This window comes from Myotis myotis, unplaced genomic scaffold, assembly GCF_014108235.1.
Source record: "Myotis myotis isolate mMyoMyo1 unplaced genomic scaffold, mMyoMyo1.p scaffold_m19_p_19, whole genome shotgun sequence".
NCBI lineage: Eukaryota > Metazoa > Chordata > Mammalia > Chiroptera > Vespertilionidae > Myotis > Myotis myotis.
Genome location: NW_023416323.1, coordinates 6,896,909 through 6,914,617, shown reverse-complemented (window position 1 = coordinate 6,914,617; position 17,709 = coordinate 6,896,909). Strand labels below are relative to the sequence as shown.

Below are 17,709 nucleotides of genomic sequence, written 5' to 3'. Positions count from 1 at the left end.
TATTTTGGATATTAACCCCTTATCAGATGTATCATTGGCAAATATGTTCTCCCATACGCTGGGCTCCCTTTCGTTTTGGTGATGGTTTCTTTTGCTGGCCAGAAGCTTGTTATTTTGATGTAGTCCCATTTGTTTATTTTCTCCTTAGTTTCCTTTGCCCTAAGAGATGTATCCATAAACGTATTGCTACGTGAGATGTCTGAGATTTTACTGCCTATGTTCTCCTCTAAGATTTTTATGGTTTCATGCCTTACACTTAAGTCTATTATCCATCTTGAGTTTATTCTGGTGTATAGTGTAAGTTAATGGTCTAGTTTCATCTTTTTGCCTGTGTGTGTCCAGTTTTCCCAACACCATTTGTTGAAAAGACAGTCTTGACTCCATTGTATGTTCCTGCCTTCTTTGTCAAACATTTATTGACCATGATGGTCTGGGTCAATTTCAGGGATATCTGTTCTGATCAACTGGTCTATAAGCCTGTTCTTGTGCCAATACTAGGCAGCTTGGTTGTAATGGCTTTGTAGTATAGTTTGATATTCGATATTGTGATTCCTCCTACTCTGTTATTCTTTCTCAGGATTGCTGCAGCTATTCGGGGTCGTTTATGGTTCCATATAAATTTTTGGAGTATTTGTTCTAGTTCTGTGAAGTATGGGGCTGTGGGTCTTGGTGACAGTGAACGTGGTGGCAGACCCCGGTGTGACCGAACCCAGGCGCTGCTCCCTCTCTCACTACCGCTGGTTGGACCCCAGGGCGCTTGAGGCGGTCAAGGCGCTGAGGGACCACTACGTGAGTGATGCCCAGACTCCCAGTCCCAGGGGACGCTGGTCCCACCAGGGTCAGGATCCTGGTCCCTATCCCGAGGGCCCTGGCATCCTAGCGTCACGCAGGCGCATCTCGGATCTCAGGTCTGAATTCTGACCAGCGACTTCCTAAGCACAGAAAGCATCTTCCTGCCTCTCACCAAAGGGCGCCCCGGGCGGACCCGGCTCACGTCGGGGTGCAGCGTCCGCAAGGGGTGCATTTCATTCCCCTTTCCCGTTCTCGTCCTCGGGGAGCTCTGAGGCTCCGTGCACAGTACGCACGACCATCCCGCACCACACAGTCGGGTCACGGGCATGAATCCCGGACTTCCCCGCACTTCAGGGCTCAGGCGAGGGGCGCAGCCTCAGCCCCACCATTGTCCCGCCCAGGAGGGAGAGATGCTGAGCTGGAGGCCGCGGAACTGCTCCTTCCGCCCACGGAGGGTTCCCCCGCTGCCCTGGGTGAGGCCCGCGGGTCGGCGTGCGGTGGGGGTTCGGGGGGGGGGGCACAGGGCGGCGGTCGCGGCGCCTCTAACTCCGCCAAGTCCCCGCAGTCTTGCGCACGGCTTCGCCTGGTGGCCCGGGGCCTCTCGGACGCCCAGGCCGTGCTGAGCAGCCTGCCCAGCCCCGAGCTGTTTCCCGGCGTCGCCCCAACCCTGGAGCTGCTGGCGTCCGCGAGGAGGGACGTGGTGGCCTGCGTGAGTGCCCCCCGCGCCCGGCTCCTGCACCCCGCACCCGCCTGCTCTGCGCTCTCCGGCCCCTCAGCTAGGTCGCCCGGGTCCCATCTGTCTCGCGGAGCCCCAACCCGTCCAGACACAATTCTCGTCCCGCTGGTGTCCGCAGGGCTGGGCTGGGAGGCTCGTGGGCTGAGTCGGTGGGAGACTGGGTCCCTTCGCCTCCTTGGTTTACCTCCTGTGCCCCCTCCAGCTCGAGCTGGTGCGGCCAGGTTCCTCAAGGAAGTCCCCGCGGGCACCCAGGAGGCGTCCCCAAAGGCGGAGAGCTGTGAGTGGCGCGGGCTCGGAGCCGGTAGCCGGCAGGGGTGGGGCTGGGTGCGGGGGTGGGGGGGGGTGGGGGAGGGGTCGCGTGTGGTGGAGCGGCCAGGAGCCCAGGGTCCCCCGATGAGGAAATCGCTGCCTCAGCCCCGCTTCGCTTCCTTCCCGGGTTCCAGGACTCGCCTCGGTGCCATGAAGCCACCATCATCTTCAACCTCCTGCGCCTGCCCACGTGGGACCTGAAGCTGGCGGCGCGCTCAGGGCCTTGCCTCTGACCCGAGTGCGAGCGGGACCCGCGGCTCTGCAGGCGGGCGGCTTAGGTCGGGGCTCTGTGCTGCCCGCTGGTCCAGGCAGGTCTCCAGCCAGTGGGCGCCCGCGCTCAGGAGACTCTGTGGCCGCCGCTGGCCTCACCTCGATGCCTGCGCTGAGCGCACCGTGAAGTGCGGGGACAACTCCGGAGAGGACAGCGCGTCCCCTGGGAGCAGGGACATATCTGTGGAAGGCATTGCCCGAAGACCCGCCAGGGGCCTTGTGTGGCAGGAAGAGACTTGAGTCCTGAGTCCACGGGGGACGCTGGCCCCACGTACCATGGGAGAGGCTCTACTTCTCTGGGTAACAGCAGCCCAGAACCGAGTCTCCATGACAGTTCCCACGCCCTGGTTTGAGCCTTCAGTGTCTCCTATGAGATTCTATGAATCTGTGACTCCTGCAGCTCTCCAGTGGAGAGGCCTGGTCCCTCAGGGTGAGGCAGTGACAGCGCCCGAAGTCCTTAGGTGACTGCAGAATTTTGGATTCTGTCACCCGTGTGTCCTTTGTATTTGTGAAATCCCTGAGTAATGGGTGACTCTGTGTTTCATTATTAAATATTCTTGCATTTACACTGGTTGTTCCCCGGTGATCACTCTGAGCGGCACTTTTCAGTTAAAAATGCTCAGCCAGGGCAATCAGGTGACTTCAGTGCAACTCTGACCCTGCCTCTTAATCATGGTGTGACTGCGCAAATTACTTCTGTGGCCTCAGTTTCCTCATCTATACCGTGGCATTATCATCCTTCCTTTGCGGACGAGTCATGTACATTGAAGTAGCATTTATTCAGCTTCCAGTGGAGGCCACAGGATGGTGTCATTTAAATAACCACACACACCTCAATACACAAGTGATTGCACTTCTTTATTTGTCCAAGCCTGTGGGCTGGAGAGCTTTGCTGCCAACTGCAGGGCTCCTTGTCAAGGTCACACAGCAGGTGAGGGTAGAGCCAGGTTTGAATCCCAAACCCTTCAGCTCCATGGTTCATGCTCTTTAAAATATATATATAATCCCTAGCCTGCTTGGCTCACTGGATTGAGCATTGGCCTGCAGACTGGGGGGGTCCTGGGTTCAATTCTGGTAAAGGGCACATGCCCAGATTGGGGGCTAGAATACCAGTTGGGGGAGTGCAGGAGGCAGCCAATCAATGATTCTCTTTCATCAATGTTTCTATCTCTATCCCCCTCTCTGAAATCAATACAAATATACTAGCATATAAAATAAAAATAAAATATTTTTAATTGATTTGAGAGAGAGGAAGGGAGAGGGAGAGAGTTAGAAGTATCAATGATGAGAGAGAATCATTGACCAGCTGCCTCCTGCATCCCCCCTACTGGGGACTGAGCACACAATCGGGGTATGTGCCCTGACTAGGGATCCAACCCTGACCTCCTGGTTAATTGGTGGACATTCAACCACTGACCACACAGGCTGGGCCGGAGACTATTTTTAAAATATGTCACAACACTAAGCTTCTCATTCACTCTATCAATGTTACTTATATTTAAAAATAGAGGCCTGGTGCATGAATTTGTGCATGGTGGGATCCCTAGGCCTGGCCAGCGATCAGGACTGAGCAGGGCCATCTTGCCCAGTCCCACTAGGGGCCTGCCAGCCATGGGGAGGTACCAGGGGAGGTTGGTCAGTCCTGGGAGGTCGGCTGTGGGAGAGTACTAACCACCAGGAGGCAGCTCCTGTATCGAGCGTCTGCCACCTGGAGATTAATGCGCATCATAGGGACTGGTTGACCAGTCGTTTTGATCATTCTGGTGGTTCAGTCATAATGGTTGCTTAGGCTTTTATCCTATACCAGCGGCCCGGTGCATGAAATTCGTGCATGGGGGCTAGGGGTCCCCTCAGCTCAGCCTGCACCCTCTCTAATCCCGGAACCCTCGGGGAATGTCTGACTGCCATCGGGCCTAAACCGGCAGTCAGACATCCCTCTCACAATCGGGACCACTGGCTCCTAACTGGCTCCCCTGCCAGCCTGATTACCCCTAACCATTTCTGCCTGCTGACCTGATCACCCCAAACTGCCCCCCCTGCTGGCCTGGTGGCCCCTAACTGCCCCCCCCCCCCCGCCCCACTGCCAGCATGGTCTCTCCTTACTGCTCCCCTGCCAGCCTGGTCACCCTCAACTGCCCTCCCCCGCCAGCCAGGTCACCCCTCACTGTCCCCCCTGCTACCCTGGTCACCCTACGCAGCTTGCTTCTTCAGTCATTTGGTCGTCCCTCACCACTCCCCTACCAGCCTGGTCTCTCCATGCAGCCTGCTGCTCAGTTTTGGTCGTCCCTCACTAACCCCCATGCTGCCCTGGTTGCCCCACGCAGCCTGCTGCTCAGTCCTTTGGTGGTGCCTCACTAACACCCTTGCGGATCTTGTCGCCGCACTCAGTCTGTTCGGTCATCCATTTGGTTTTTTCATATGTGACAGCCCCTGGATCTTTATATATAGAGATAATAAAAGCTTAATATGCAAATCCTCCCCTCGACCTAGAGTTCCACAGGGTGTTCGACCAGGGGCAGGGCTGGTCAACTGCCCACGGCTCCTCCCCCTGGCCAGCCCTGACCCCATTTGGTCCCGACCAACCTGATCAGGGCAGGCTGGCCGGACCCCACTTATGCACAAATTTGTGCACCAGGCCTCTAGAATATATAGATGTAGGCAAACTACACTGTGCCCCTGATGTTATCATGGGTTCAATACTATATTGTGGCAAAGTCTCCATGATGGAGTGAGGCATAAAGTACTCCCAGATCATGGGTAGGGAGTGTTTTTTTTTCCTTTCAGATCTTGACATAGCTCACTCCCTCACTTCTCACTTTATGTTTTTGCTCAAATGTAACTTTTCTGGCCTCGTTCAGTGCAGCCCCCTCCTACACTCTGCTGTCACCTCACATTTGTGCTTTCATTTTCTGTTACCTGATGTAATATACAGTGAGTGCTTACCCCTCCCCTACTCTCCTCTAGTAAAAAGGCCCAGGAGCCCTGGCTGGTGTGACCCAGGGGTTGGAGAGTCCTCCCCTGTGAAAGGTCACTGGTTCAATTCCTGGTTAGAACATATGCCCAGGTTTTGGGTTCTCTTCCCAGTTGGGACACGTGCAGGAAGCCAACGATCAATATTTCACTCTCACATTGATGTCTTTCTCTCTCCCTCTCCTTCTTCTCTGTAAAGATCAATACAATAAAGTAGTTGTTTTATTAAAAAGCTCCAACAAGTTTTGTTTTATGGGATTTCTTTTCAATGCTCTGTTCCTGGCACCTTGATCAGTGCCTGAAACAAAGTTGGGGCTGGGTAATACTTGATGAATGAATGAAGGCATTTGTCACACTGACAGGATCCCTTGAAGCCCTTGGCTACAGCCGGATTCCCTAGCAGAGACTCCTATCCCTGGGTCCCTCTGTGTCTGGACAATTAAAGATGTTTGTTTGTCAAGCTCCTCTTCTCCCCTTCATTCATAGCCCCTGGTGGGGGAAGGGAGGGAAGAGCTGATCTCTTAACTGTGGGCTGCTTTGTGTTGCCCACTCTCCAATACACACTCCCCCGTCCCAGTACCCCCACCCCTCCCACCACTCCCCCCCCACCCCCACCCGCATTCCCCAGCAGCCTTCTCCCTTTGTCTTCTCTCCTCCCTTGACAGCCTCCTTCTCAGAAGGGGCAACAGCCCTGGAGGTGCTTTCCTCCTCCTCTCCCTGCACCGGGGTGTCCTGCAGAAAGGTAAGCCCTCTTTGTGGGGCTGAGGCTGCCCTTATCCTGAGATTCCTCTTGGGACCTCACCTCCTGTAGGTGAGCCTGAGTGTGTGTCACTTTCTGTTTCCACTCCAGCTGCTCACCTGGCTCAAGGCCCCGCCCTGCACGGGCTTCCCCAGCCTGGGGCCTCCCCTAGTGGCAGGTGTGTTTTCATTTTTCCTTCATCAGCTGGGATTGCACGCCTGTGCAGGCTAAAAGCTGCACCATGGAGCTCAGTGAGGAATTGCATCGCTGCCTAACTGGAAGTTCGGGCACACAGACCGAGCAGCGGGCTGAGACCTGGAAGAGGAGACTGAGGCCAGAGACACCACACAAGGCTGAGTGAGACCCAGGAGACAAACTCTGAGAGGACACTTGGGTCCCCACTTGGAATAGAGACCAGAGACCAGAGACCAGAGACCAGGATGAAGCTGGGTGAGCCTCCACATCATTGTCCACGACCCTCACTCGCCACAGCCCCCACCCACAGCCCCTGACACTCTGTCCCCTCATCTGCCCATCCTTCCCTAACACAGACTTGGCTGTGTGTTGTGCGCTGGTGCTGATGCTGATGACCACGGTGCTGACCAGCACAGGAGCAGTTCCCGTCACCACGCCCCTCCCGACCCCCCTGGGTGCAAGGGGCTGCAACATGGCCCAGTTCAAGTCTCTGCCCCCACAAGAGATGAAGGCCTTCAGAAGGGTCAAGGATGCCTTGGTGAGTCTTCCTCCCTCTCCCCTGCCTCCCCTCCCCACCCACATGCTGTGGGCAACCCTCCACCCTTCCCTCTGTGGGTCACAGCCCCATTTGGCTCAAGGTGGGCCTGTTCCCTTCCTTCCCGGGGCTAACCTGCACCCTTCGCACATGGTCTACCTCCTGCTCTTGCTTTGGGGGCTGACTCTTGCTCTTCTGCACTGGAGATGCCTCTACCATCCTTTAGGACATTAGCCCCCTGCTCCTGTTGCTAGCCATCCTCCAAGCCCACTGCGGGGTCAACCTCCAGCCCCCCAGCTGTGGCTGACCTCTGCCCTTGCTCTCCAGGAAGAGTCCCTCCTGCAGAGGAACCGGAGCTGCGGCTCCCGCCCACTCCCCAGGACCCGGGACCTGAGGCAGCTGCAGGTGAGTTGGGAGACTCAGGCCCAGCCCTGCCCTCACCCGGCCCCGCTCCTCTGGCTTCTTAGGTGGCCCCTTCACCTTCTCCTTCTCACTGTTCTCTGTGTCTTTGCCCTCCCCAGCAGTCCCCCTGACCTCTTCTCCTCACCTGCTCACATTGACCTTCCCTCTCTCCTGTCTCCTGCCCTCACCTGTTCCTTCCTCCGGCCTCCTCATCTATTCTCGCTCACCTGTCTGTCTCCCTGCTCAGGTGTGGGAGCGCCCTGTAGCCTTGGAGGCTGAGCTGGCCCTGACACTGAAGGTCCTGGAGACCGTGGCTAACTCGACCCTGGGGGACCTCCTGGACCAGCCCCTTCACACACTGCGCCACATCCACTCCAAACTTCAGGCCTGTGTGAGTGCTCTGGGCTCCCAGGCCACGTCTGTGGGCTCTGACCACCTGTATGTCCCCATGTGTCTGAGACCCTGGTCACTCACCACCCTCCTTTGCCCACAGGTCCCAGCTCAGTCCACAGCAGGCCCCAGGCCCCAGGGCCACCTCCGCCAATGGCTGCGCCGCCTCCAGGAGGCTGAGAAGAAGGTGAGTGACTGGGGCAGGACCAGTTTCTGGGGACAACTTGGGGCCCAGGTGATGAACAGCCACTGACCTGTCCATTCCTCTCCACAGGAATCCCGTGGCTGCCTTGAAGCCTCTGTCGCATCCAACCTCTTCCGCCTCCTCGTCCGTGACCTGAGATGTGTCGCTGATGGAGACCTGTGTGTGTGACCCTCAGGCCCACCTGCCTCCTGTCCCAGCATCTTGGGTTTTATTTATGCATCCCGCACTTTTCTTAATTTATTGCCACCCAACCACTATTTATGTATTTATGTGTGTGAATTGTCAAACTCAGACCCGATAAAATATTTATTTTTCTACTTTTTGTAAGAATTGTTCATAAATGATAAGAAAACGATGTTTCCTGTGCTGTGGGGCTGTGGGTATGATTGTGCGGATTAGTTTTCTCCCGCCGCCATAACAAGGTTTCCCAAAATTAGCATCTTCAGACCACACAAGTTTAGTATCTCACAGCTCCATACATGAGAGCTCTGGGTGGCCAGCCTCTTTCTCTGCCAGGGGTCTCATAGGGCTGAAGTCCAAGTGTGGCTGATGGGATTCTGCTAGGGAGGCCTTGGGAGGAAGGGTCCACCTCCAAACTCAGTCAAGCTATTGGCAGAATTCTCTTCCCTGCTGTGGTAACACTGAGGTTCCCGTTCCCAGTGGCAGAAAGCGTCAGTCCATCCGCAGCTCCTGCCAGCCTCTCACTGGTCCTCGCACATGGGCCTACATCTCAGAGCCTGCAGCCACGGGTCACATCCTTCTCACGCCTGGAATCCCTCTGACTGCTCCTTCCACCACATTTCTGTTCTGCCTCCAGCTGGAGCAAGTTCTCTGCTTTTAAGGACTCGGTGTTTAGACGGGGCTCACAGGGATAATCCAGGACAACCTCCCTCTTTTCACATCTATAAAGCTCAGTTACCTCTGCGAGGTCCTTTTGCCAGGTCACATAAGAGATTCATGGTTCCAGGGTTTGGGCTGGGCGTTGGGGCCACTATTCTCCCACCACAGAACGTGAGTGATTGTGTGGGTGTGTGGTTTCTTCGTGGGTATGTGAGTGGATCACTTAGATGCCTTCTGTTGTATGTAAATCACATGAAATAAAAGTGCCTTATAACAACACTCATCATTGCACGTGATGAGAAGTGTAGACATCAGGGTCCATTTAGAGCTACATTATTTAACCTGCTCCACAGGCCACATGGAGCTCAGCACTGAAATGTCGCTAGTGCAGGTTGAGCTGTGCTCTACGTATAAAATAGAGCCTGGAATTGGAATAGATTTTATTTTTTAAAAAATGTTTAGATGGTGCCTGCCAAGTTTCTCCTCTGTAAAAATACTATTTTTCTCTTTATAATAAATATGTGGAGGACTTTGACACTTTGCAAATACCTGTTAGTTTTCAAACTGCAACCCATTCATTTTAGCGTCCATTGATGGTGTCAAAGGGTCTCAGACAGAGGGGGATATACGGGTGCTCAGAGCCCAAAGCCTGAATGTTTATATTATGTCAGTTATCAAATAACTTCATCCTTCTTCTTGCATTATTCATTGGCATTCTACTCTTAGGAAGAGCTGTGCTCCCCTCCGTCATGCATGTATTTGCTAATTGATTTATAACAGCATGGACTACTGAATTCTTATTTCATTCAGTGCATTATAATTCTTTGCTATAACTTCAGTTGATGCTCGAACTGTCCTCAATTAGGCCAATGGGAACCCTTTCAAGATGGCTCCTAAGCCCTTTCCGTGTGTCCCCTCATCCTTTGAGCACCTCCTTGCTTTCTGGAATAAGATGTTGCAGGCTCACCTTGTACTGTCCCTGCCTCAGCTCTGTAACCAGCCTTTTCTTCAAGGAGCTCTGGTTCCTCTTCGTGGAGACAGTATTAAAAAATCGTGATCTGGGTGCTAGGAGGGCTGATTGCTACAGGAATATTGTTGCTTCTACCCACTCTCTATGGACAAAGCTAGGAAATAGATGGATGTACTGAATTTTTATCCACTGTTAAAAAGTAAAATCTCACTAATAATACGTTTCATGTTGATTGTACATGTTGAAACAATAATATTTTGAATATATTGGGTCAAATAAAATATATGTAAAAGTAATTTCACACATTTCTCTTCACTTATGAAATGTGGCTGCTAGAAAATGTTAAATGACACACGTGGCTCACATAATATTTGGATTTGAACAGTGCTGCCCTAGAGGACAGGCTGCCATAGTGGGTCCAGGCTCTTTATCTCTGGCTGGTGCTCCATCCTCAGTGTATTAGTACTGTCTCCCCTCATGACCGCAATGGGGACGCCACAGCTCCAGTCACCACAATCATGTGACCGCCCACAAAGCCGGAGTGGCAGAGACTCCAGCCAGCGCTCTCTGTGCCTCTTCTCCTCTTCTTCCTTCACTTGGAGGACCCCGGACTTGAAGTGGTCACTTTGCCTTCAGTGTCTGGGACATGTGCAGTGGCTACAGAGTCCTGTGTTGAGAGCTTTCTTTTTTCTTTCAGGACATTGAATTTGATCCTGTTTCTCTGGGGTTCCCTCCATGATGGGCTCTCTCCTCTCAATTTCCGACTGATCTCGCAGCCCCAGCTCTGGTGTCTGATAACCTGAGTCAATGACTGGTTTTCTGCTTGAGTTCACCTTGTCCCTTGCTACATGGACAGAGGCCTGTGCCCACAGAAAAAGCCATAAACTTAGTCTCACACCATGGTTTGCTCTTTGAAAGATGGAATTCCCTCCTGTTTCTGCCTGCTTCTGGTCGCTCTCCAGTGCCTTCAAATAGTTGTGTTTCCAAACCCGTTTGCCCAGAGTTTGTCACTATTATCAATGGGGGGTTAGCCAGCGCCCTCGCACTGTCCCTGCCTCACCTGCCTCTGTGTCCTGCTCACCCTCAGGCGAGTGATTGTCACTAGGGGTCTCTCCCCCGGTCGCAGTTCAATGTCAGTGGGGTGGGTGTCAGTGGGGGCTCACTCCATAGCTGCCTGTCTCCTGGGAGCAGAGCCGGGCTGTTGCTTCTCCATGTGACTCAGACTTTTCACAGCACCACAGTCCTTGAGCAGATGAACGTCTTACATGGGGCTGGCGGCCCCCAGAGCAGTGTTTAAGGGTCCAGAAGTGAAATCTGACGGCTGGTTAATGGCTATGCCCGGAACTGACACAGTGTTCTATTGGTCCAAGGCGTCTTGGCCATTCCCAAATTCAAGGGGATGGTGAAAATACGACTTCCTCTGGATGGTGGAGTGGCAGTCACATTGCAGCAGAGCATGTGGGAGGGAGGTATTGCTGTGACCATCACTGAGAAATACAATTTGGGCCCAATAGACTCCCGGATGTCTCCTAAATATTCAGTACTCTAAGTGTGGCTGATGTTGCGAGAGGGAATGCGTCTGCCAAGGTCCATGGTTGCCTGGTTCCCAGAGAAATCCCAGATCCTGACACTTGAGGAGCTTTGCTGAATGTCAGTGATGGAGGCCATGCCATCAATGGGTGTCATTCGCCAATGCCCTGAATCCTCTGCCACAGGATGATTCCTCCACACCCAAGACATGCAGGAGCAAGGTCCTGCTCACCAACATGTTCCCCTAAGCACCTCCCAGCCACCCACACACACCCAAAACTGCTCTTCCTGTGGTGGCCACTCTACCGCCACCTGCTGCGCTCGCCCAACCCCGAAGGTGCCCGTGCCACCAGCCCTAGCTTCTTCCCCAGCGCTGCTTACCCAGACCATCTGCTCTTCTTCCATCAGTTCCCTTGTCTCTCTATCCCTGTTTCTGTGCCTTTGTCTCTGTTATTTGTACCTCTGTCTGTCCGCTTGAGGCTCTGTCCTGCCTGGTATCCCTGACTCTGTCTCCTTCTGTGCCATGTGTCTCTAGCTCTTCCTGCATCTCTTGTCACCCGACTCACTCCCTTCTACCTGCTCCCTGTCCCCCCTCCCGCCCCCCCCCCGCTCCTCCCTCCTCCCTCTGCCTATATTCTAAGTGCCTTTTTCTTGGTGCCTCCCTGTCCCTCTGTCTCTGCCTCACCAGAACGCACCTGGTCCCTCTCCCCCAGGACATTCTCAGGGCTCTCCCTGGGCCATGGCTCACTCACCCCTGCCAGACTAGTCTGCCTGGTGGGTGGCACAGCTTCCTGCCCTTCAGAGGGGCCCTGGGGGTAGGGTGCAGGGAGAGGGTGGACAGGAGCAGCTCCAGCAGGCCTGAGGCTCTGTGTATTACCTGCCCATTTCAGGCATCAACATTTATGAGCCAGCGCCCCCTACTGGCCCCACTCGGCAGCCCCTGGAGACGCTGGGTGAGTGCTTGGGGGCTGGTCCCCAGGGGAGGGCACCCGCCACTCTGTGCTTTCTAACCCTTTGCTCCTCCACCTGGCAGGCAACTTCTGTGAGTGGTACATTAGGACTGAGCAGCTCCAACACAGATGCAGGTGAGTGGGCAGGCCCCAGGCCTACGATGGATTCCCTCCTCCAGCCTTCCTTGCTGTGGGACCTGGAGAAAATGACTTTGCCTCTCTGGGCCTCAGTTTCTTACTCTGTAAACACAGTTAGTCACCTGCCCAGAGAATGCCCCTAACACACAGCACAGGCTTTGGCCAGGTCTGGCTGACACATAGTAGGTGTTCACAATTAGCAGCTATTATTGTTCCTCTGCTGAGCCCTTCCCCTGGGAGGAGGAGAGTCCCCAGGCCCTGAGAATCTGAGCCCCGCTTCTGGGCAGCGGGTGAGATGGTGTAACTCAGGGGCTCAGAGTCACCCTGAACCTGAGCTTCTTTGCTGCTTGACATTGGGTGAAAGGACAGAACAGGACTGATAGCTGAGTCCCTAACCCCTCTTCCAAGAAAAAGTCGCAGAATGTATCAGTTACTCAGCCTGCCCTTATCTCGGCCAATGGGAAAGTGGGGGAAACTAGCCCAAGACCAAAAGTATGCTAGCCACCCCCCTGTCTTTGTGTAACCATACCCTAGCTGCACCCTGCCCTTGCATCACTAGCCCCCGGCCCTCACTCAACCAACCGGAATCGGCCAAATCAGTGGTCAGAGTGTGCCCCCACCCCCCAACCCCAAGCCCTATAAATTCTTTGTTCTCTTGGAACTCCAGGCTCGCTCTCTCTCGCACCCTACCGCTGCGTCGGTAGGGGAGGCAGAAGGACCAAGCCCCAGGCTTGAATAAAGACTCTATGCTTTTGCATCGGACTCAGTGCCCCTAGTGATGTCCTTTGGGGGATCTTGAAATCTGGGCCTAAAATTTGGGGGCTCATACGGGACCCCCAAGACTCACGAGGGACCCCGATTCAGAGGGTCTGACTGACCGCGGTAAGTGTCTGTGTGTTGTCTGTTGTGTTCTGTGTGTTCTGTCCTGAGTGAGCGCAATTATGAAATCTGTAGTGTCCGAAACAGTCTAGGTGGACGCACTGGGGTACCATGGGTGGGAGGAGTAGGGGGATGCCCCGATCCTCCATCTGGAGGGGTGCAGAAACCTCTCAATCTGAGACGAGGCAGGTTGCTCCCGCCAGTTGGCACATGGCCATCGTCTAATCTGTAGTTTTGCTTCCGCGGAGTCAGAAGGTTGTTTTGGTTTTGCTTCCATAGAGTTGGAAGACTGTATTTGTCTGTGTTTGTGTTTTTTTTTTTCTGTTTTCTGTGGACTTACTGGATGGACGTTATGGGACAGACTCAAACTACTCCTTTAAGCATTATGGTTTTTTTAAGTCAAGGGCTGGGCCAAACTTGCTTGCCAGCCTCAGGTGTGGTTTTCCAGAACCGCTGGGAACTTGGGACCTTGAAGCTTACTGAATTCAAATGATAAAAAACATGTCTTGCATTTTTGAAGTTTATTCTTAAAAATGTTACTGATTGAGAAGTGCTGAATATTTGACTTGCCAGCTAAAGTTTAAGGTTCGGATTGAATTGGGAAAAACTGTGTGTTGTGGTAGCTAAATGCCTTTGTTGAATGAATGTCTGGTGAAAGTGTATGAGTGTGGAAGGAGGGGGCCTGCCCTCTCCTCTCCTTTGTGTGGCTCCATGACTTCGGTCAGGTAGGCATCTGAGTGAGGATCTGTGAAAACAGGTCACCCCCTCCCTTGTCTGTCTCTGGTCACCGATCATCATGGGGTTGGGACAAAATTTGTTTGTGTGGGACTAGCCAATTTACTACAGAGAAGGGGGACTGGATACAGCTCCAGCCTGGGCTAATCTAAGAAAGTGTAAATATGGGGTGTTCGCCTTAGCTGCTCATTACTGGTCTGTGTGAAATGAAAGCTACTTTAATTTATTTTGCATTTCTGTTAATTCATCTGGCTGAATGTTTGGACTAGACCCACGGTGGGCTGCAAGAATCTCTAGCAGTTCTCAGAGTCTTTTGCTCACCATTACAGAAGGAATCAGCCCACTTCGCTAAGAAAAATTTCTATCAGTTGCTCTTACCTGGGTTGTAAATCGCTGTAATTCCAAGATTGCTTAGTTCTGAGATTGCTTATAAAAGAGCAAGAAAGAAGTCTTTTCAAGTTAACTGTTTTCTTTTTTAAAAAAATATATATTTTATTGATTTCTTACAGAGAGGAAGGGAGAGAGAGAGAGAGTTAGAAACATCGATGAGAGAGAAACATCGAATAGCCACCTCCTGCACATCTCCCACTGGGGATGTGCCCGTAACCCAGGCACATGCCCTTGAACGGAATCGAACCTAGGACCCTTCAGTCCGCAGGCCGATGCTCTATCCACTAAGCCAAACCGGCCTCAGCAAGTTAACTGTTTTCTTAGCAAATTAACAAGGTAGAAAATTTCAAAGAACTTGTTACTTATGGTTTTCTTATCTCTTTGGTAGCAATTATGTATTAGAATCCTCATAGAGGACATAACCTGGTCTTTCCCTTCCTCCCTCATCCTGATTCTGAAAGCATCTGTCACTGGATTTCAGATGGTCTCCAGGCTTTCTGTCTGCAAGAAATCTCCCTATGCACCCGTTATCTTTCCAGGCCGCCTAAGAGTCATATTACCCCACAGGTCAGACCCCAGCCTCCAGGAAGGAGGGTTGCTATAGGAGCAGTCTGTGGTTTTCTTCAAAACTCCTACTGTTTAAAAGGAGACACACAACTGGGCTGTGAGAAGGGGCGCGGGGGTGTTGGCAGTTATGCTGCTGGCTGCAAACCTAATTGGTCTTATTAATGAACTTCCAGGTTACAAAATAATAACTCTAAGCAAATTCTTTCTCTGCCTTGATTTATTCTTTTAACCCTCCAATGCTGAATCAGACAGACACTTGTTCTTAGTTTTATCACAAAAAATCTGGATATATCTTAAGAGTAAAAGTACATTTAAAATATGTTCATAATTATTAATCTAAAATTGCTGAATATTCACTTTGGTAATCATTAAAGGATTAAGGTTTCTAAGAATAAAAAAAAAATTCTAATACGTTAAAAAAACCAACTAAACTCCCAGGAGAAAAGTGGAGGAGGAACAAAGCTAAAATCCTCAGCCGCCCTGGTGATTTAGAACTGTTTTGCTAGGCAAACTCAGCCCCTGGGAGCCAGGTCAAAGAAGGAGGGGCTGTTGCCAGCGGTGTAGCTAAGGGCGCTGGGTGCATGTAGAGGGCCGCCTGGGAGGCACCTAGGCATTTTCTTATAATTATTGTCAGCTGAACTCAGAGCATAGGCAGAGCCACACCCTGGGAACACGCTTCCCCAATAAGGCTGGACATGTTAATCAGGCAGGGGTGGAACTAGATATGTAAATCTAGGCCTTTAAAATAAACCTGCTGTGTGGCTCAGCCCGCTTTTTGCCGCCTCTCCATTGGAGAGGATGGCGCCCACCTGGCCCCAGCTTAAAATCTATTTCTGCGTCTTGGTCTTCTTTAATTTCTTAATCCCCAGCTCCTCCATTCAGCAAATGGACTGTTTCCTTTTCCATGCGGGACATGGAAAAGAGAGAAACAGCCCCCCACAGGTGCACCCACTGTGCTTTGGGCAGTGCTGGTTATGGCATCGCCCCTGGCGCCCGACGACGGGACCATCCGAGCCGAGAGAATAAGGACCTCTGGGAGGCACGGGGGCACCGCACGGCCCAGAAGCCCCTGGTAGAGAAGAAGCGGCACGCGTGGATCAACGAGAGCCTACAGGAGCTGCAGCAGCTGCTGGCGGGCACCGAGGTGAGGCTGGCGGGCCGGTGCCCAGGGGTTGCTGAGCGGGTGGACGGGGGTCAGGGCATTGCCTGGCTCCACCTCCCTCCCCCCCCTGGCGCCTCCTAAGCTGGAGAACACCGAGGTGCGCGTGCTGTGGGGCAAGGGCTTGCGGGCACGAGCAGCTGCAGGCAGAAGCCAGCGAGCGCTTTCGCTGCCATCTATATCCAGTGAACCCCCTGCTTGAGTCCATACCACTGCAAAAGGGCAGCAGCTTCCAGGATTTGCTGGGGGACGTTCTGGCTGGGCCCCTGGGAGACCCTAGGCGGAGCAGCTGGCTCAGAGGAGGGGCTGATATCCCCTTCTAGTGCACACCCTTGAAAGAGACCTGGTTCTGCTCTGCCACAAAGGGAACTGGTAAAAAGGGGCCAATAAAAAAAAAAAAAAAAAAAAAAAAAAAGCAGGGCCCTAAGGGTTAACAAAAAGGCACTCTTCCCTGGGACCTGGGAGCCATCAGGACTTTGAAATTCTCCAAGAGAGGAGGAGCCTGACTCAGAGACTGGCCGAAACCTCGTTGGGTTAGGAGAACTGGAGGCTGCATGTTGAACTTGTAGACTACAGTTTGCTTGGGCAGATGTCCGAGCCCAGTTGTGTAGAGGTTAGCTGCCTCTGTGCAGCAAACAACTTTCTCCTGTGCCAGAATGCATTTTATAGAGATTGTTCAGCTTTGTTGGCAGCTAGAGAGGAGGAAGAATGACCGCCACACACAATCCCTAACTGTGCTTGCAGAGAACTGAGCAAGATGACTCCCCTGCTACATTCCCAGGTGCTGGTTGCAAGCCAAGAGCGTGGTTCACCCTGTATGGCATTAGAGCAATGCCCTACGTGAGTGGACTTGGCTGATGCCTTCTTCTCATGGACATGGCTCCAGAGAGTCAAGGACAATTTTGTTTTGTGTAGGAAGGGTCCAACAGTGAACTTTAGTTGCCCTCCCTCGAAGGTATTTGTATAGCCCTACCATGCGTCACGTTTGTAGCATGAGATTTGGCTCCTGAAGCGGCCATGCTGCCAATATTATGTTTCATTGTATTAATATGTTGTATTAACCTTTTATTCTCTTGCAGGTTTGAATGTAGCTGTAGCCTGCCGAGAGGGAAGGTGCCCAACTGGGCAAAGAAGAATACCCATCAGGTTGTGGTCTCTATTGAGAAACAGCTACAGTAGTTGGCAGCCTGTATACTGTCTTGCAGCCTGCGTGACCATGCCCATGTCAGGAGTGGTACAAACCTCGGCTGTAGAGAGCTGGGAAAGGCCTATTTGGAGGGAAGGTCTGAGGCATGGTTGTGCATTTTTTGAAGGACATGGAGGGAAGGTTTAAAGGATCTGGTTAAAGTATGAAATTTAGAAGGTTGTGTATGTGATAAGAAGGAGAAGAGAAACATTGAAAGGAAATTAATCAATGGTACAGGCCAGTAACCAGAGAGAGTAAATAATTTACATTCTGCTCCCTAAACAGAGGGTAAATAGTTATGCCAAAGTACTTAGGGAGGACTGATAAAGAAATCCAACAGTTTACTGTTTTGTTATAACTCTGAAAAGTCACATGAAAAAGAGACTGACAGAAGAATCAGAAGATCTAGAGCAATCAGTATGTTTTTCCTCCTTATATAATTCTCCGAAATCTGCAAATGCTAAATAGTCATGGGCCATACATTCGTTGGCATGAAATCAGAAAGACCGAAAAGCAGCAAGGGAAGAACCTCAGTTACTACAAGGGAATACCCATACGACTGTCGCTGATTTCTCACAGAAACTTTGCAGGCCAGAAGGGACTGGCAAGAAATATTCAAGTGAGTGAAATACCAAGAATCTACAACCCAAGATTACTTATCCAGCAAGGCTATCATTCAGATTGAGGTCAGATAAGAGCTGTCACAGATAAGGAAAAGCGAAAGGATTTCATCACCCACCAACCAGTATTATATGAATGCTGAAAGGTATCCGTATTAAGAAGAGGAGGAAGAAAGAAAAAGGTAAAGATACAATTATGAAC

General features: G+C 52.2%; 2 protein-coding genes across 2 annotated transcripts; both read left to right on the top strand.

The window, feature by feature from the left end:
• The first annotated feature begins 550 nt into the window (after window positions 1–550).
• LOC118673989 (interferon lambda-4-like) lies at window positions 551–2,627 on the top strand. Its single transcript, XM_036345087.1, has 5 exons — window positions 551–789; window positions 1,194–1,265; window positions 1,358–1,501; window positions 1,731–1,805; window positions 1,972–2,627. Exons 1-5 carry the CDS (start codon window positions 652–654, stop codon window positions 2,068–2,070), a joined length of 528 nt encoding a protein of 175 aa, XP_036200980.1. The 5' UTR covers window positions 551–651; the 3' UTR covers window positions 2,071–2,627.
• Window positions 2,628–6,242: 3,615 nt separating this feature from the next.
• On the top strand, window positions 6,243–7,711 carry LOC118674780 (interferon lambda-3-like). The gene is made up of 6 exons (XM_036346847.1): window positions 6,243–6,266; window positions 6,368–6,549; window positions 6,874–6,951; window positions 7,196–7,339; window positions 7,442–7,525; window positions 7,613–7,711. Exons 1-6 carry the CDS (start codon window positions 6,257–6,259, stop codon window positions 7,709–7,711), a joined length of 597 nt encoding a protein of 198 aa, XP_036202740.1. The 5' UTR covers window positions 6,243–6,256.
• The last annotated feature ends 9,998 nt before the right edge of the window (window positions 7,712–17,709 follow it).